This window comes from Nerophis ophidion, linkage group LG08 (assembly GCF_033978795.1).
Source record: "Nerophis ophidion isolate RoL-2023_Sa linkage group LG08, RoL_Noph_v1.0, whole genome shotgun sequence".
NCBI lineage: Eukaryota > Metazoa > Chordata > Actinopteri > Syngnathiformes > Syngnathidae > Nerophis > Nerophis ophidion.
Genome location: NC_084618.1, coordinates 60,871,444 through 60,891,682, shown reverse-complemented (window position 1 = coordinate 60,891,682; position 20,239 = coordinate 60,871,444). Strand labels below are relative to the sequence as shown.

Sequence of the window (20,239 nt, the reverse complement as noted above, 5' to 3'; positions counted from 1 at the left end):
TTTTTCTATATTTTTATTGTAATATTTTCAGAATGTCTTTCTACTATTTTTGGCCAAAGTAAGACAAAGAAAACAATCTGAAGTTGTCTTTATTTTTTTAGCTTTAATGCCATGATTTTAATAATCCGTCCCGCGTATGTGCACGGATTTTCTTTCATGCGGCCTCTGAAGTAAAATGAGTTTGACACCCCTGATGTACAATAAAAGATCAATTATGTCCCTATATGCTTTTTAAAAATATATTATTAATATTTATTAATTTCTTTTAACACCTTTTATCTGACACAGGGAGTGAACCTAATATAAACATGTAAAAGTTACATTGTGAATGAATTGTTAGTAAAAAAAAAACATGGAGAAAGGGTATAATCATTAATAAGTTTTGCATGTTTCTTTTCAAATATGTTGAGTTGTGCAAATGTAACCACTTGGGGAACGTTCAAAAACATTCAAATCGGGACTCTTAATTATTCCAATTCACAATTTATAAAAAATGTTTAAAAATAAATGTACAAAATAAAAACTATTTTTTTTAATGGCTCCATTTTTTTCCAGCCATTTCCATGCTTATTCGCTGCGCTAACACATCAATCAAAACAATTTTTGGGACTCATTTAAAAAAATTAAAAAAAAACCTTTTTGGGGCTATGTCTGTCTTGCACATCTAACATGAATTTTCTTTTAAGAAACCATTTTTAAAATACCTTTTTTTAAGGCCATCTCGATGTAACAATTCCTAAGAATCCATTTTTTTAATGTTTTTTCAGCCATTTCTGCAGTTACTCACTGTGCTTATAGGTCATGTCTTTTTTTTTTTTAATTACTAATTGTTAAAACGTAGCTTTTAGGCCACCTCCGTGCTTACTCCGCGTATAGGACAATTTTTTTTATTTGTAAGAATACATTTTTAAAAAGACATTTCCTAGACCACGGGTCCGGATCCCTTTTGGCTGAGAGAGCCATGAAAGCCACATATTTTCAAATGTATTTTCGTGAGAGCCATATCATATTTTTTAACACTGAATACAACTAAATGCGTGCATTTTTTTAAGTGAAACCAACATTTTTAGAGTAGAATTAGTCTCTAATTATTTTTAATAACATTGTTATTTCTTGAACAGGTGCGGTAGAAAACGGATGGATGGATTAAAATGCATGAGAGTGTTTTATATTTTTAACGTTTTTTTTAACATTGTGATTACCAGTGGAATTATTCATTCAAGTAATGTCAGCTAAGATTTATCTGAGAGCCAGATGCAGTCATCAAAAGAGCCACATCTGGCTCTAGAGCCATAGGTTCCCTACCCCTGTCCTAGACCATCTCCACGCTTACTCACTGAGCATATATGTCATAGGTCAGCAGCCAGGTGGAGCTTTTGAAACCTGTAACCAGTTGTCAAATGTTTTTATTATTTTCATACCAAAACTAATGTTGTGAGAATCGGTTTGAATCAAGAATTGTTGAATTTTAGAATTGATTCTGAATGGAATCATTACCCAAAGAATTGTAATTGAATTGAATCATGATTTGTTGTAATATTATTATCTCTAGTAACCATATGGTGTTCATGAATGTAACTTGTTGACATACTGTATCTAAAAACAATTACATGCTAACCAATCATTGCCGTAACACTATACGGCAAAATAAGCATGGCATTTCTGTCAAACTGTCAAAGGTAAATACAATATTAGAAATTAGAATTAAATGTATTTTAATCATTTAATTTTAATACATATTTATATATCTATTTTTAATATGAATTAATTTTATTTAAGACATTCACTTATAACAACACTATACGGCAAACGAAGCGTGGGATTTTTGCTAAACTGTCGAGAAAGGTAAAGATGATATTGAAAATGTTAGAATTGTATGTATTTTTAATCATAAAATTAATTTAATGATATTATTTCAATACAAATACATTTAATTATGATAATACAGCAATTATAATAACTATACAGCCCAAAAGCTGTCAGGAAAGGTAAATATAACGTTGAAAAATTTAGAATTAAATGTATTTTAACCATTCTTAATTAAAAAAAAAAAGAAATATTTTCAATTTGGTTTCAATAATATGGAAACAGTATATGGCAAAAGAACCATTGAATAAATCAGATTCTATTTGAATCATTAACATTATACATAAAAAATATTATGGACAAATTCCTTGTATGTAAGTCATTCAATTATAATATTTATTTCTAAATGATAGACACGTGTATGTATTACATATAAAAAAAAAAGGATGTTCACTCGATTACGGACTTCTTAACATTGTACAGTCAGAGCCATGGTAGTTACAGTAGTTTAACACTGAAAAATAGGTTTAGTTATTGATTCCATAGTCTTTTAATTAAAATATTTAAATATTATATTATTCTGATTATAAAAATTAATCATTTGACAGCACAAATTACTGTATAATAACTATTAAATGCATTAATTCTTATACATGGGCAAACTAAACACAAATTCAAACAAGCAAAAGCTTTATGAGAAACAAATGAACAAAAAAGTGGAATTCAATTTTATTTATTATTGAAAATAAAAGCATGTAGGACTTTAAATATCCAGACACTATATTATCATATACAAGTATTTTAACAGCATATTTCAAGGCACTTTTTAGACACCTTTATGGTACTAAAATAACTGCTTCATCATGACAAACTAAAATGAATGATCAATATGATCTTGTTTAAAAAATATTTATTGTAATGGCTCTCATGAGGTGTACCTAATGTTGTGGCTACACCATATTCTTTGCGGTCAGTGAAAGCCAAACAATACAAGCCACCACCTCTCAACCAGTTTGCTTTCCGCCTTTCCGTGTCGCCATTATGCTGAACCAAAGGGCGCCACAGTCACTAGTGTGTGTGTGTGAGGGAAAGAGAGAGCGGTGTAAACAGCTGAGAGAGATCAAACCTGTTGTACCGGTTTGCACATAACTTGAGAAGGTGTGACAGAGACAAGTTGACCATTGTGGCAAAAAGGCAGAGAAGGAGCAGCAGGCGGGATGACCTCGGACTAGTTGAAGGGCTGCCGTTTGGATACGGCTTACCTGATTTTTAGGTGGTTTCAAGGAGCTGGGGAGGGAGCGTTGGGGTAAGATTGGACACACTACTTCCTGCTTGGGAGTCATTCAAAGAATGCTTGAGGACGGTAAACATGGCGTTAAGACACTTTTGTGCTTTATTGTTTGTGTGTTTATTTTTGTGTGTGTGTGTTTGTCGTGTTGACTAACAGTGCTGATTAAGTAGGCTATTGCTGCTGTTGAAAAGCCGTCTCTTCTTCCCAAAGGTATTCCCAGGGTGGCACAGCTATGACTGACCCCTATGGAATTCCAAACCCACCTATTCCACATGCTCCCAATGCCCCGCCAACCAACCCCCCACCCTACTCTGGACATAGAGGTAGATGAAACCCATACTTATTTGTCTTTTTCACCCTTGTGCAAGCTTAAGATCGACTATACACGCGGACTCTTAGGATCCAAAAAAAGGACCCATTCATAAAAGTCAGCAATAAATCAATACTTGAAATCTTGGAGCAAATCCTGAACTATCTATTAATGTGAAGTGTTTGTATTCTTTTTATTCTATGACCTTTTTGTCAAAACATTTTTAAAAATGCCATATTCTTTAAGTTAAATATGGAATATTCCTCAAATGAGTTGCAGAGTGGAATATTTGAGGTTGGGTAATCACAGCCTTCGGTAGGTCAATAATTTGTTATGACAACATCGATTTTGATACAATAGACAGGTAGACAAAAAAGATTATTTTTACAATGGCGAGCTGCAGGTTGGATTTGGTTGAGTTTATTGAGTTCACACGAGCCTTAAATGAATACTGCCATATTATATATAATTGGCCAAGATCATTTTCTTTGCATTTCAGTGGTTTCATAGCTGTTCATCTCAAATTACACTTACCAAAGCTCTGAGAAATGATATGCGAATGGTGTTGACAATTACACCAAAACAATATTTTCTTGTTTTTCAGTCGGCAAGATGAAGATCTATTTGGTTTTCCTGGAAGAAGTATTGTTATATACCAGATTTACAGTCTGTTAAAAATAGCAGTTATAATGGGAGTCAATAGGAACGTTAGAGTCCTTTAGAAAAAAGTTTGTATACGTTGCTAAAAACATATAAAAACACAATTTTATTCAAGAAAGCGAGATTTCAGACTGCTAACCTACTATCACAGAAGGAACGCATGTAATGCCAGTTTTGGGCCCTAGAGTTGCAAAAGGGTTAATAGTAAATCAATTGGACTAATTATTCATCAATTCTCTTACCAGCAAATGGAGGCCCCGACGTCACCTTACTCCGAGCCGAGAGAGAAGTGGTATGCTATCTTTTCACGCGCTATCAGTCACGAAAGAAGCGTTCTAAAAAAAAGAGCTGTCCCTCCTTTAGTGCATCCTCAACCACTGTTTCGACGACATCGAGAGCTTCATGTCCAAACTGCAGCAGACGGCCGAGGCCGCCTTCGTGCTCAAATCGAGGAACAAGAAGAAGAAAAGCAAAACGAGCGCAGAAGGTAAGCGGGAGGTGAAGACATCAGGATGGAAATGTGGATAATCGTGTGTGTTGGTGGGTTTCAATAGAGGACCTTCTCACCGTGAAAGCCAGGCCTCCGCCTGAGCAGGAGTTCATTGATATCTTCCAGAAGTTGAAATATTGCTTCAGCCTGCTGGTTTGTATTCAAGAAGATGACATTATATTTTGTTCTCTTTGCTGCAATAAAGTACATGTGTTGTCTACTTCTAGGCTCGTTTGAAATCAGCCATATCCAATCCTTCTTCAGATGAGCTTGTTCATCATGTCTTCAAACCTCTGGATATGGTCAGTTTTTAACTTATTGATATTATGCCTCACTCTAAATAAATCCTGATATACCGTCGTCCCTCTTTATCGCTGCTCAGGCCGCGATAAATTAATTTCCATGACGTAGGAAGTATTTAAAAATCTAATATTTTCATATATAGAACTTAAAAACAACTGTTTGCGACCTTCTAAATAGCTTTCTTGACATGATCGAACACCTTTCAGTCACTTTTACACTTTTTTAATACAACATAGTGATGCTTCATGAGGCTGAGCCAATCAGTGACCACGATACTGATGAATAGCACTCTCTGATTGGTTTGGTCTCGTCTAGCGTCCAATACTACTGTAGTATTAATATTTTTAGTTTATTCAGCTCATTTTAGGTCTGAAAATGTTAAATTTTGGACTCAAACTTTTTAAAATATGTTTTAGAAAAATTTTAATAAAACCGCGATGTGGTGAAGCCGCAATATTTGAAGCCCGATGTGGCGAGGGACGACTGTGGTGTCCAAAAATACAAATATTGTCTATAATAATCACATATTACCACCTTATTTACAGCACTGGTAAATAGACAATCGTCGTTCTATGTTTATTGCTGTCAATTAGGCTTAGACTTCCTTTTATTGTCATTCAAATTTGAACTTTACAGTACAGCAGAGGTGGGACCAAGTCATTGTTTTGCAATTCACAAGTAAGTCTCAAGTCTTTGCCCTCAAGTTTGAGTCAAGTCTCGAGTCAAGACAGGCAAGTCTCGAGTCAAGTCCAAGTCAAAACTGAAAAGTCTCAAGTCAAGTCCCAAGTCCCGCATTTTGAGTTTCGAGTCATTTCAAGTCCTTTTAACCATGGACTAATATATTTACACAAATTGTGTATGCTTCAAAAATGCTGTATGTATTTATTATAAAAGAAAATAGTGCTGACAATGCACTTCATAATAGCACTATTAACCAGTTATTTTAAACATGTAACTCATTCCTTTACAGAATAAACACATTTGAAAAAACAAGTCCAACTGTAATTATTTGCACAAAAGTGTTATCATTGTATTTCCATGGCATATTGCATTGGAACTAGTTCAACAGCAGTTTCCATCCTGTTTTTACCTTATCTCATTGATCTCATCTCAAACTGTATGTGTGTTTATGTGTGCCTACACGACAAGTACAGAGTTGTACTTTTTAGATGTCAGGGCCCTATGGAATTTGTACACATATTCTTAATATAGTATACATTTTAACTGACCTTTATTTGACTATGTTTGTCTTTTTGAAGGCAGCTAAAATAAGCGGTGCTCCTGACCGCCGTCTAACGTTATGTTACTGTGTGTGATACATTCACTAACGTAACATTATGTGTAGGTACCTCATGCAGCTCTGCTAAAAAAAAAATCACTTGACAAAAAGTATGAATAAGGTAGCGAACTGCAGTGGACGCAACCGATTGTAGTGTTTGCAATAACGTTATAACTTACCCTTCTTTGTGCATCTTCGAATGTCGAACGAAGTTGGAAGTTGTTGCGTCTCCGTCTGTAATCTTCCAACCGCATGTTTGGCATACGGTAATTCGTTATTTGTTGACCAAGTCGTTGTTTTAATACCCAAACAAAACTATTTTGGGCATAACTTTTCCTCACTGGCAAAGCTTGTTTAAGAGCTCTTCTGTGTTGGTTTTCCTGCAATTTGATTGGATGAATGCTGTGTGACGAAAATAACGTGGATGTAATTTGATTGGCTGTTGTTCTGACAGGTAGCGCGCACACTGTCATCGCACACACGCTGACAGACACGCGTACACAATGGAAGAGACGGAGCGCTCCTGAATAACTTTAATCGTTGGGTTTTGGGGAAAGTAGCAAGTCATGTCAAGTCAAAAGGCTCAAGTCCAAGTCAAGTCACAAGTCATTGATGTTAAAGTCTAAGTCGAGTTGCAAGTCTTTTTACATTTTGTCAAGTCGAGTCTAAAGTCATCAAATCCATGACTCGAGTCTGACTCGAGTCCAAGTCATGTGACTCGAGTCCACACCTCTGCAGTACAGATAACGACATTTTGTTGCAATAGCTTGTGTTGCAGGATAAAAGAGCAATAAGGTGCAGATATTAATTAATAGATTACTGTATAGATAAATATATTGCCCTTTTGCATATGCATCCAATTGCAAAGCAGTTGCTTCCAGGCCTGACTGTGCTAAAATAATATATGCAAAGTAGGAATAATGAATGTAATATTTTCATTGTTAAGAGCATAACAAAGCTGTTTATGCCAATCCAAACTTGTTTATTGACATATTTAGAGCTCTCTCGACATGAAATAACACCAACATAGTCAGTTTTGAACTTGTTAAAAGAAGATTTCGCAGATATAATAGAAAATTAGACATTATGATTGTACTCACTTTAGGAGCCATGGGGTCATCAAGTGTTAAACACGTGAAGTTTTAATATCTGTACTTCATTTAGTTAAAAAATGCTTAATTTGAAGGCCAAAAATCCACAGAATACTAAAGATGACTTTACTACTAAATTCAATTACCTGTAATTATGTTCAAATAATTTGATAAACTCCTGGGTCAAAAACAGAAAGATGCTAGGAATAATGAACAAACTTTTTCCCTAGTTCTTCACGGCACTTTGTCTTACTTTTTTGTGTGTGTTTTATTAACTCAAGCGGAAATTTTGTCATTCATTTTAACGAAAATAGCACTGAGAATCATAATTGTAATTGCCAAGAATGTTAAACGCACAAGGAACGTGATTTACTGCTCTCACTCTGCAGTGTACACTACAGGGTGTATACGCGTTAGGTAAAGATGTCGTGTTTACACAAATGTGCATATTTCCACCAAGGGTCACGCGCAGCACATTTGGTTACAATATTAGTCATATTTAAAAATCAGCTTTGAAGTGCACTTGTCTTTCTCTATATGGGTGTGTTTCATTTCTTCACACCCGCGTCCAAGCCTTTTCTTTTTTCTGTCATTCATGAACCCAGCAACCATTTTATTATACGTGTTTTCAAAAGGCAATCCTACAGAAATTGAACTTTGATATAGTTTAGAGTAGTCTGTGTACAGCTTGTAAAGTGTGTGTCGGAAAACTGTTATTGTTCCCTAAACGAGGGGATCGTGTTCTTTGTCAGTACATGTTTGAATTAATTCATGTTTTTTAATCAATGAACCGCAGCTCCCCTGTGTCAGCAGTACTCATGCAGCCCCAGGCCAAGACAGTACCACCACTAAGTATGACTGCTCGACAATAATAAGTGTGTGTTGACTCATTATTACTGGAGAGTAAATCCATACTACTATACAAGCTGTACACTGACTACTCAAATGTAGATCAAAGTTTCAATCCTCAAGCACTGTTCTTTGAGAACCAAATGGTTTCTGGGTTGTGAAGTGTGTACTCACTTTTCGTGAGATGACAAATGTTATTTTGTGAGACAAGGGCGTGTGTGAAGAGTGGAGTTGTCTTATCTGGGTGTGTGTGCAGATGGTGAAGACAACAGGGGGGCCAGCACTCGGGGCCTCCGTGTCCAGCCCCGCCCTGACTACGGCTGCCGTGTCCCTGCTACAAGACAACCTGAACGTGGAGGAGAGGCAACTGTGGACGTCGCTGGGTCCCAACTGGACGCATGCTCGGTCAGTAGCGGCCATCACGTGTTTGTTATGACATGTTAAGATAAGTCTTTACCATTTCTACAGAAGTGAAGTAAAACTGCACTTTTCATACGTACCTTATTTGGCCGAACAGAATGACAACATTCAAAACAATGATCTCTCTGGTAGTTTCAGATCTGTGTATATTTAACAAGCTTTATTTTGTAAACAAAAACAATTGTTTTAAATACATAAAGCTGTCTTTAATAGGTAACAGTACATTTATTCTTATTGTTTATGATAATAACTATTACTATTGTTAGTAGTATTTTCAACCTAATGGATGTATGTCTTCAAAAATTGTTTTCGAATACATTTTCAATTCAGATTTAATTTTTTTTCTATCTTACCAAACATTTCCCTTGTTTTATTTGGTATATTTGAGCGCATTGAAAAGCGCTATTTAAAGTGTTATGTATTATTATTATTAATTTTATTGCATTGTGAATTGTTTGAATAAAAGAACATTTAAATAGATTTGAAAAATATTATTTTATTGTATTTGCCAATAAAACTGGGATATTTATATCCAACTGACGCTTCAAAATAATAGGCATACAAACTTTTTTATTTTCTTTAAGTGAATTACATTTATATGGCACTTTTTCTTTTTCACAACAGCAGGATGGCAAAAGTTGGATTTGTACTAGGAATTATCAAGATTACGGTTGGCCGCTCTACCATCTGAGCTACGCCACCCTGAATTTTACATCTGCGCTTTCAGCTTGGAGCTAAGGAAGTGGGAAAAATAGTTTGAAAAATACACATTTGAGCTTTTTTTTTATATTAAACTAAAGTACCGGTATGTAAAATATATATTTTCTTATTTAATCAAACTTTTTCCTTTTTTATTTGGCATCTTTGAACACACTAGAAAAGTACTATTGTAAATGCAATGTATTATTACAACAAATGTTATTGTGCAATACTGTGAGATGTAATTCAAATACATTTAGATATTTACATCCAACTATTACTCCAAAATAACGGACCTCTAAACGTTTCTTAAATATTTTTTAAAATATTTATTTTAACATCTGTGCTTTCAGCTCGGAGCTGAGAGGGCCCATAGCGCCCTACACCCCAGTGTTCCTCGATGGCTGGAAGCCAGAGACCTTCAGGGCGGACGGGCAGGTTTGGGAGGATCCGGTCGAGTCACAGCACAAACATGAAGCCCTCCGAGTCAAACAAGAGGTATGCCTGGCACAGTTATGCACATTGTGAGCAAGTTACTCAAAATATGACAACTATGTAGTGTATACAAAGGAGAGGACATTTTAAGTGGTAGATAATATTTGATCTATCTTGCATGGGTGTTCTTATTTGCAAAAAAATTAGTCATACTTGAATTGTACCACTTATGTTTGTGAATAAGTAGTTTCAAATTATTTATTTATCCTACTTATTTGCCCTTTTCTTTGTTTGCTCTCTGGCTTATAAAGGTGCATAAGGTGGTAGGCTTCTTAACCCATACTGTGCTGTTACCACAGTTTGCATTATTTATTTTAAGATTAAAACGAATTGAACTTGTTGCTTTCCAACAAAAAACTACTGCATGAATCATCTTCTAACAAATCCTAAAAATTGTGAATTTATTTTTATATCAACCAAAAATGTGTTTCAAAACAAAATAACACAACGTATACACATCTAACACTAGTTCAAGTGCAATTTTTTTTTTAAATCTTTATTTGGAAATGAGACAAAAAAAAGTGTGTTTTATCACATAAGGATATTTGCTATGTTCATTGTGTTTATATTGTGGAAATGATTTATATATCTATGGTTGTCAAACTTTTTTCACCAAGTACCACCTTACAAAACACTTGGCTCTCCAAGTATCACCATAGTGATTTAACATTCAAATATAGTAGTGTAGTTGGCCTAAATATTCATGAAAAACAAGGCAGAGATTTTATTTAACAAGTATATTTGATATTTTCGACCGCTGTAACATTACACACAATTTGAACAGTAACTGTTTGAGTTTATTTCGAATATGCATGCATACAACATGATACATCACAATTTTTAGTTTCAACATGTTCGAAAAGGAGTAGGAAGAAGCAGATCTTATTAAATCCTACGCCCTTTTTTTTTTTTTTTTTTTTTTTACATAGCAGTTGCTAAAACTTTTGTTCACTTCCTGTTCTCAATTTATTCACAATATAAGTAATACATTTACAATTGTTGTTTATGTAAACATTGAACGATTTTGGTCGCAGTATTGATCCCTGGCGAACACCACAGGATATATTTAGCTCTGTAGACGTTTGTTTACATATCTTCACATATTGCTTCCTGTTGGTTAAGTCACTTCTTACCCATTTCAAGAGCAGCCCTCAAATGCAATACTGTCTTATTTGTTTATCAAAATATAAGGATTAATTGTGTCAAAAATGTTATTGTTGGATCCATAAACATTGTGGCAGCACACTGTTTACTATAATCTATTGCGTTGGTAGTCTGTAATTTTGATTGATGAATTGTTAGAATCAGAATGCATTTTTAAAAACTTCAATACCCCTACTAATTGTTAATTTTAGGATTATTTTTACAGAAATAACATTTAACAACTTTGTTATTTTAAACCTGATAGTTTATAATCTTGCTAACATGATTGGGGCTTAACCATCTCTTACTGATCTCAGTCTGTGTGTGTGTGTGTGTTGACAGCAACAAGCCCAGCCTCCTAACAACCACATGAATGATGAAACGTAAGTCCACTTCAAGAGAACTTACCGTATACAGTTATAAAATATAAGTTTAATCAAATATTTTAACTGGTGTCGTCCACACAGAGACAGCCAAGGACATTCAAATGAAGCTGCAAATGTCTACAGCTGCAGTTACGACTTCAACGCCAGGAACAACACTGAGCTGTCCGTGCAACAAGGCGATACGCTCGAGGTACAACTGATGCTTCTTCACTCACCAAAAGGTTCCATTTCCTGTCTGAAGGGTACCATTTCCTGTTTGCCTGCCAGGTGCTGGAGTCCTCCAAACGCTGGTGGAAGTGTCGCAATCGCTTCAACCAGGTGGGCTTTGTTCCCTTCAACATCCTGGAGCCCGCGGCTCACGTAGAGAGTCCCGTCGCCAGCATCAGGCCGCCCTCAGTGAGAAACATAAACACGCCTGTTAGTCTCAATGTGTCACAGATGACTTGCTGAGTTCCCACGTTCCTTTGCTGCAGGCTCCAGGCCCGCCTCCTCTCCCCAAGACCTTCACCAGTGTGCCACCCAGCCCACCTAGTCTGCCACAGTACCCTGCTCTCTCACGGCCACACAGCCAGTCCGCCTACAACCAGCAAGCACCTGCAACAGAAGACGACAAAGGTACACATGGCTTGGACTTCAAGACTTAGATTTTAAATTAAAAAAAAAAATTTTCTGCATTATGTACAAACCCCGTTTCCATAAGAGTTGCGAAATTGTGTTAGATATAAATATAAATGGAAAACAATGATTTACAAATCCTTTTCAACCCATATTCAAAAGAATGCACTACAAAGACAAGATATTTCATGTTCAAACTCATAAACTTAATTAAAAAAAAAATAAAAAAATTAATTTAGAATTTCATGGCTGCAACACGTGCCAAAGTAGTTGGGAAAGGGCATGTACACCACTGTGTTGCATCACCTTTTCTTTTAACAACACTCAATAAACGTTTGGGAACTGAGGAAACTAATTGTTGAAAATTTGAAAGTGGAATTCTTTCCCATTCTTGTTTTAAGTAGAGCTTCAGTCGTTCAACAGTCCGGGGTCTCCGCTGTCGTATTTTACGCTTAATAATGCGCCACAAATTTTCGATGGGAGACTTGTCTGGACTGCAGGCGGGCCGGGAAAGTACCCGCACTCTTTTCTTACAAAGCCACGCTGTTGTAACACGTGCTGAATGTGGCTTGGCATTGTTTTGCTTAAATAAGCAGGGGCGTCCATGAAAAACACGGCGCTTAGATGGCAGCATATGTTGTTCCAAAACCTGTATGTTCCTTTCAGCAATAATGGTGCCTTCACAGATGTGTAAGTTACCCATGCCTTGGGCACTAATGCACCCCCATACCATCACAGATGCTGGCTTTTGAACTTTGCGTCGGTAACAGTCTGGATGGTTCGCTTCCCCTTTGTTCCGGATGACACAATGTCTAATATTTCCAAAAATAATTTGAAATGTGGACTCGTCAGACCACAGAACACTTTACATCAGTCCATCTTAGATGATCTCGGGCCCAGAGAAGCCGGCGCCGTTTCTGGATGTTGTTGATAAATGGCTTTCGCTTTGCATCGTAGAGCTTTAACTTGCACTTACAGATGTAGCGACGAACTGTATTTAGTGATAGTGGTTTTCTGAAGTGTTCCTGAGCCCATGTGGTGATATCCTTTAGAGATTGATGTCGGTTTTTGATACAGTGCCGTCTGAGGGATCGAAGGTCACGGTCATTCAATGTTGGTTTTCGGCCATGCCGCTTACGTGAAGTGATTTCTCCAGATTGTCTGAACCTTTTGATGATATTATGGACCGTAGATGTTGAAAACCCTAAATTTCTTGCAGTTGCACTTTGAGAAACGCTGTTCTTAAACTGTTTGACTATTTGCTCACGCAGTTGTGGACAAAGGGGTGTACCTCGCCCCATCCTTTCTTGTGGAAGACTGAGCATTTTTTGGGAAGCTGTTTTTATACCCAATCGTGGCACCCATCTGTTCCCAATTAGCCTGCACACCTGTGGGATGTTCCAAATAAGTGTTTGATGAGCATTCCTCAACTTTATCAGTATTTACTGCCACCTTCCCCAACTTCTTTGTCACGTGTTGCTGGCATCAAATTCTAAAGTTAATGATTATTTGAAAAATAAAACATGTTTATCAGTTTGAACATCAAATATGTTGTATTTGTAGCATATTCAACTGAATATGGGTTGAAAAGGATTTGCAAATCATTGTATTCCGTTTATATTTACATCTAACACAATTTCCCAACTCATATGGAAACGGGGCCAGAGATTGGATTCATTTTAGGTGGCCCGCCACATCATTTAAAGTGCCACATCACATCATGTAAAGTGGACCACCGTATCCTTAAATGTGGTCCTTCACGTCACTAAAGGTGGTTCGCCACGACATTTAACGTGGTCTGCTACATAATTTGAAGTGTGCCACTATGTCATTCAATGTGGTCTGCCACATCATTTAATGTGGTATGCCAATTTTTTTAACTTGGCCTACGATGTCATTCTATGTGGTCTGCAGTATAATTTAAAATGGCCCGCCATATTATTTAATGTGGTCCGCCAGAATATTTAAAGTGGGCCATGTCATTAACGTTGTTCGCCATATTTTTTAAAGTGGCCCACCATGTCATTCAATGTGGTAACCCACAATATTTAAAGGAGCTGAACACATCATTTTAAGTGGTTCATCACATTTGACGTGTCATACAATATGTTCTACCATATCATTTAAAGTGGTCCGCCAATGTGGTCTGCACATCACTTAAAGGCCTACTGAAACCCACTACTACCGACCACGCAGTCTGATAGTTTATATATCAATGATGAAATATTAACATTGCAACACATGCCAATACTGCATTTTAGTTTACTAAATTGCAATTTTAAATTTCCCGGCCAAGTGTCGTGTTGAAAACGTCGCGGTATGATGACTCGTATGATTACGCGTGCGTTTGACGTCTCGGGTTGTAGCGGACATTATTTTCCAGCCCGATCCAAGCTATAAATAGTCTGCTTTAATCGCATATCTAAACAGTATTCTGGACTTCTGTGTGGCTGAATCTTTTACAATTTGTTCAATTAATAATGGAGAAGTCAAAGTAGAAAGATGGAGGTGAGAAGATTTTAGCCTTTAGTCACACAAACACAGTCGGTGTTTCCTTGTTTAAAATTCCCGAAGATGAAGCTTAACTATGGATCAGAGCGGTCAAGCCAACATGGATCCCAAACAAATATCAACCGGCAGTTTTTGGTGAGAAAATTGTGGTAATAAGTCAGCTCTTACCGGAGACATCAGCGGAGCTTCCGTCTTGCTGCAGCTGCGTGACTTCCCTCAGAGACTCTGGCGTCAACACACCCGTGGCCACACCCTTCCGACTTTCAGGTACTTTATAATCTCACTAAAAGACTTGTAACACAATAGGCAAATAAGGGATTTTCCAGAATTATCCTAGTAAATGTGTCTAACAACATTTGAATTGCTCTCACTGCCCTTGCCTTTTTTTTTCTAGTCCTTCACTCTAAATTTCCTCATCCACGATCTTTCATCCTCGCTCAAATTAATGGGGAAATTGTCGCGTTCTCGGTCCTAATAGCTCTAGCTGCAGCTGGCTATGATTATAAAACATTTGAAGATGTCAGGAGCCCTACAACCCGTGACATCACGCGCACATCGTCAGCTACTTCCGGTAAAGGCAAGGCTTTTTTGTTAGAGATCAAATGTTGCGAACTTTATCGTCGATGTTCTCTACTAAATACTTTCAGCAAAAATATGCCAATATTGCGAAATGATCTGCTATTCCCGTTTAAATAAGAAAATCTAATTTCAGTAGGCCTTTAACGTGGTTCGTCACATCACTTGATGTTGCCCGCCACATCATTTAGTGTGTGTGGTATGCTATATCAATTGAAGCGTCCTCCTATGTCATTAAATGTGGCCCACCATGTCAGTCAATGTGGTCCGCCACAACATTTAAAGTGACCGACCATCTCATTTAACGTGGCCCGCCATATAATTTGTGTTCTGCATGTCACCTAATGTCATTCAATATGGTACTCTAAATCATTTACCTGTAATGTTGATTGCCACGTGATTTAACGAGGTCTGCTACATAATTTAAAGTGTCCCGAAATGTCATTTAATGTGGCCCACCATGGTCAGTCAATGTTGTCTGCCATATCATTTGTGTTTCACCACATTTTTGTAAAGTGGCCCGCCATGTCATTTGTAATTGTACTCCACATCATTTAATGTTGATTGCCACATCATTTAACGTGGTCTGCTACATAATTTAAGTGTCCCACAATGTCATTTAAGTGGCCCACCATGGTAAGTCAATGTGGTCTGCCATATCATTTAATGTGTTTCACCACATTTTTGTAAAGTGGCCCGCCATGTCCTTTGTAATTGTACTCCACATCATTTAATGTTGATTGCCACATCATTTAATGTGGTCTGCTACATAATTTAAGTGTCCCACAATGTCATTTAAGTGGCCCACCATGGTAGGTCAATGTGGTCTGCCATATCATTTAATGTGTTTCACCACATTTTTGTAAAGTGGCCCGCCATGTCATTTGTAATTGTACTCCACATCATTTTATGTTGATTGCCACATCATTTAATGTGGTCTGCTACATAATTTAAGTGTCCCACAATGTCATTTAAGTGGCCCACCATGGTAGGTCAATGTGGTCTGCCATATCATTTAATGTGTTTCACCACATTTTTCTAAAGTGACCCGACATGTCATTCAATGTGGTCTGCCATAACATTTAAAGTGGCCGACCATGTCATTTAGTTTACCACTTAATTTGATGTGGCCCATGTCATTCCATATCATTTAATGTGATCCGTCACGTCCCCCAAAGTGGCCCGCCATCTCATTCAATATGGTACACCAAATCACTTAATGTTGTTTGCCTCATCATTTAATGTGTTCTGCTATATCATTTGGAAGTGTCCTTCTATGTCATTTAAAATGGCCCACCATGTCATTCAATGTGGTCCGCCAGGTCATTTAAAATGGCCCACTATGTCATTCAATGTTGTCCGTCGCTACATTTTAAAGTGGCCCCGAAGGCAGTCATAATTGCCTATAATTAAACCTATAACCTTTCCGTGTTAAACTAACTTAACTATTGAGGGCTAAGTAGGTACAATGTTGAGAACATGATTACTGGTATTGCTGTAACGACAGCATGATCTTGTTTGTTACAAAAAATATTTAAATGTTCTAATTAAATAGTCTATGTAGTCTAATTGTAACCTATTTGACCATGTTAATTTAAATTAACTATTAGGAGTTGGATTAGGAACTTCATTACCGGTATTACTGTTACATCAATATTAGTGCTGTGATTTAAAGAATTTGTGGATCAGATTTGACACACTTTTTAATTGTGATTATTTATGATTTTAAAGTTAGAGTACCACTGATAGTCACACACACACTAGGTGTGGTGAAATTACCCTCTGCGTTTGACCCATCCCCTAGTTCCACCCCCTGGAAGTTGAGGGGAGCAGTGAGCAGTAGCGGTGGCCGCCCTGGGTAATCATTTTGGTGATTTATTCATCTATATATCACAGCAAATTAGTTGCATGCTTAATTTGAATTAACTTGAAAAAAAAAACCCAGTATTTTAACACAAATGCAATGTCATACACAAACATAAAAACAATGTTTTACCAAATATATGTAAAAATAGAGCATTTTAAATATTACACACACGGTCGCCTTTTTGTGTGATTTTCTGTAAAAAAAGCATCCAATAACCAGCCTGGCAATCTTCCGCCCTCTTATCAAGTATCAATGGCCGTAATGTAGGCGGGATATCATTCTTTTTTATAGTGTATAATTCTGTTTCCTCTAGTTAAAGCCTCCACGTATTAATCGTTTTCAGTTATGATGGTGAATGACGAGCTGCTCCAGAGGCTGACCAACGGAAAGGCCATCAACAGGCAGCCTCTGGTCATCCCTCGATCCACGGACACCTCCCTTCCTCTCGACTACCACTCCGACTCAAAGGAGGTGAAGCAGTGGCTCCGAGGGAAAGGCTTCAGTGACCCGTGAGTCAAACCTTTGATACATTAATAAAGAGTCATAATGAAAGTACTTTCCACACAGAGGCTATGACAAACCAGACTGTACACTGTGGCTATTAAGTGCAGTGAAGAAAAAATCCTACCAGAGGGTGCTATTTTTATTGTCGTTAACAAGTATTTTATTTTTCACACACAAATGGTGTGCGACCTAATTTCGGTCTTTATTATAATTGATCATTATTTGACTGCGTAAGGCCCTCCACACCACCCTACACCTAATGTCGCCGCCCTGCATACACACACTAGTATGTTTATATGCACTAAAATAACCTAATGAATCACTTAATTGAAACTAGCTTTTTCAAAGCAAATGTATAAACCTGATTTGTTTCTGTTTACAATATTTTATAATGTAAGGTAGAGATTATAGCTGATTCATATAAGATTATCATCAGTGGATAATATTACATGATCATAATTGTGACTTATATACTAGGGGTCTTAAAAACTTAGTGTCACCTCTGTATCAAACTTTAATCAAGGGTACTGAAACGCACCACAGTTATGTGCTTTGAAATGCAAAAGTGAAACAAACTTAACTTGCTGCCACATTATTTTTCTTTTTTGCTGTGTGTGAATGCATTAATGTGAGCTTTAATGACTTTATGACGCCTGTGTTGAGCATAGAGTGAAGTGTTCTATGCTGAGTTTCCCACAACCAGATGGAATGAACCATTTAGCATTTTGAAAGGGGGTATAGATTTTTTTTATATATTCCTAATTTGATTCAAACAACCTTTTTATTGAACTTTGACAGCTATATGGATTTTATCTCAAATTGTCCAGGGTGTACGCCGCCTTCCGCCCGATAGTAGCTGAGATAGGCGCCAGCGCCCCCTGTGACCCCAAAGGGGAATAAGCGGTAGAATAGAATCGAATAGAATGAACTTTATTGTCATTATATTTGCATATAACGAGATTAAAGACTCCAACTTAAGGTGCGGTAGTGGGAACAAATATGGGGTGAAATAAATGACATAGGTAAAAAGTAAAAACCAACAATTGAAATAAACAGACTACTATCCAATAAAAATAATAAGCAATCCTGTACAATATACAAAACACTATAGAAGTACAAAATACTGTACAATATACAGAGCAAGACAAGAGTACCGAAGTCATAAATAACAATCAGTGTCGGACGTATTGCACTCGAAGGGTAGTATTGCACAGTAGGGTATTAGGGCATGATATTGTATAGAGGTGAATTATTATTATTTTAAGTTAGAGTTCAACATGGTGACAGCTTTGGGAAAGAGCGAAAATGGATGGATGGATAAATGATGTCTTCTTTTGTAATTCACGGACTTAAATGAAAGAAAATAAATATCTGTATACACACACGTGCATATATATTTAGTGTGTGTGTATACACATGTATATATGTATATAGTGGGTACGGAAAGTATTCAGACCCCTTTGAATTTCCCACTTTTGTTTCATTGCACCCAATTGCTCAAATCAAGAGTTCATGTTACTTCTAATTAACGTACCGTACCCTCAGCGCCCCATCTAAACAGGAAAACACAGAAATGTAGACATTTCTGCAAATTTTATAAAAATAAATTCTTGGTCACCTCCTTGACGAGATTAAGATGAATGCAGCAATGTACAGAGACATCCTGGATGAAAACCAACCCTTTCCCATCCAACCTGATGTAGCTTTAGAGGTGCTGCAAAGAAGAATGGGTGAAACTGCCCAAAGATAGGTGTGCCAAGCTTGTGGCATCGTATTTAAAAAGACTCGAGGCTAAAATTGCTGCCGAAGGTGCATCAACAAAGTATAGAGCAAATGGTCTTAATACTTATGTACTTATGTATGCTGAGTGAACAACAGAAATAAAATGGAACTTTTTTGATTGTAGCAAATGGCTGCAAAGAAACAAAGAGTCAACCTTTTAAAGGGGTCTGAATACTTTTGGCCTGTATACAATACAGGCCAAAAGTTTGGACACACCTTCCCATTCACAACACAACTGATGGTCCCAACTCCATTGATCCATCCATCCATCCATTTTCTACCGCTTATTCCCTTTCGGGGTCGCTGGCGCCTACCATTGATAAAGCAAGAAATTCCAATAATCAACCCTGATAAGGCACACCTGTGAAGTGAAACACATTTCAGGTGACTACCTCTTGAAGATCATCAAGACAATGCCAAGAGTGTGCAAAGCAGTAATCAGAGCAAAGGGTGGCTTTTTTGGAGAAACTAGAATATAAATATATACACAAATATATATCCATCCATTTTCTACCGTTTGTCCCTCTGGAGTGCAGCAGGAGTGTATATAATATAGTCAATTTTAAGGTGAAGAAATACTGTGTATATATTTCTAAAATGCTTCCAAAATTGAACCCAATTTAAAATGTTTAAACCAAATTTACCATTAGTAGTAATATTTTTACATTTACATTTTGTTAGCATTTTATTATTTTCTTCTATCATTCACTTTTTTCACCATATACAGAAAAAATTAGGGTAGGTTGGGGGCACTTTGATACATTTTATACAATAAAGATGCCAAAACCAATCCAATATAGGTCGATATGTTTTATAGGTGATAGTGTTTTTGGTCAATAGATCTTAATAGGACTGAATGTTGTTAAAATAATGTAATTAAAATCACACAATAAGGCGACTACTGTAATGGTGTGTAATATTTATAGGACTTAACGTGAACAACAAGGTTATTATAAGCTTCCATTGTAGTAATTCACCTGTGGCGTGTTCCATCCAGGACGGTCTCATGTTTGGGAGTCCTGACAGGTGCTCAGCTCTTCTCCCTCAACAAGGAGGAGCTGCGTAGCGTTATTCCAGAGGAAGGTGCTCGAGTATACAGCCAGCTGGCGGTGCAGCGAGCTCTGCTGGAGGTAATTTGATGATGCCTGACCCTTTTCCTGGC

General features: G+C 36.9%; 1 protein-coding gene across 2 annotated transcripts in view; it reads left to right on the top strand.

Moving 5' to 3' along the window:
• Positions 1-20,239, top strand: part of LOC133558088 (epidermal growth factor receptor kinase substrate 8-like protein 1) — a 28,182-nt gene that overhangs the window by 7,562 nt on the left and 381 nt on the right. For both annotated transcript variants that reach the window (XM_061909188.1, XM_061909189.1), the window contains exons 6-18: positions 3,308-3,420; positions 4,313-4,359; positions 4,431-4,554; positions 4,622-4,710; positions 4,785-4,859; positions 8,336-8,484; positions 9,552-9,696; positions 11,179-11,219; positions 11,304-11,412; positions 11,490-11,618; positions 11,696-11,837; positions 17,135-17,300; positions 20,075-20,207. In XM_061909188.1, the coding sequence (XP_061765172.1) occupies positions 3,308-3,420; positions 4,313-4,359; positions 4,431-4,554; positions 4,622-4,710; positions 4,785-4,859; positions 8,336-8,484; positions 9,552-9,696; positions 11,179-11,219; positions 11,304-11,412; positions 11,490-11,618; positions 11,696-11,837; positions 17,135-17,300; positions 20,075-20,207 (1,462 nt within the window). The remainder of the gene's footprint in view (positions 1-3,307; positions 3,421-4,312; positions 4,360-4,430; positions 4,555-4,621; positions 4,711-4,784; positions 4,860-8,335; positions 8,485-9,551; positions 9,697-11,178; positions 11,220-11,303; positions 11,413-11,489; positions 11,619-11,695; positions 11,838-17,134; positions 17,301-20,074; positions 20,208-20,239) is intronic.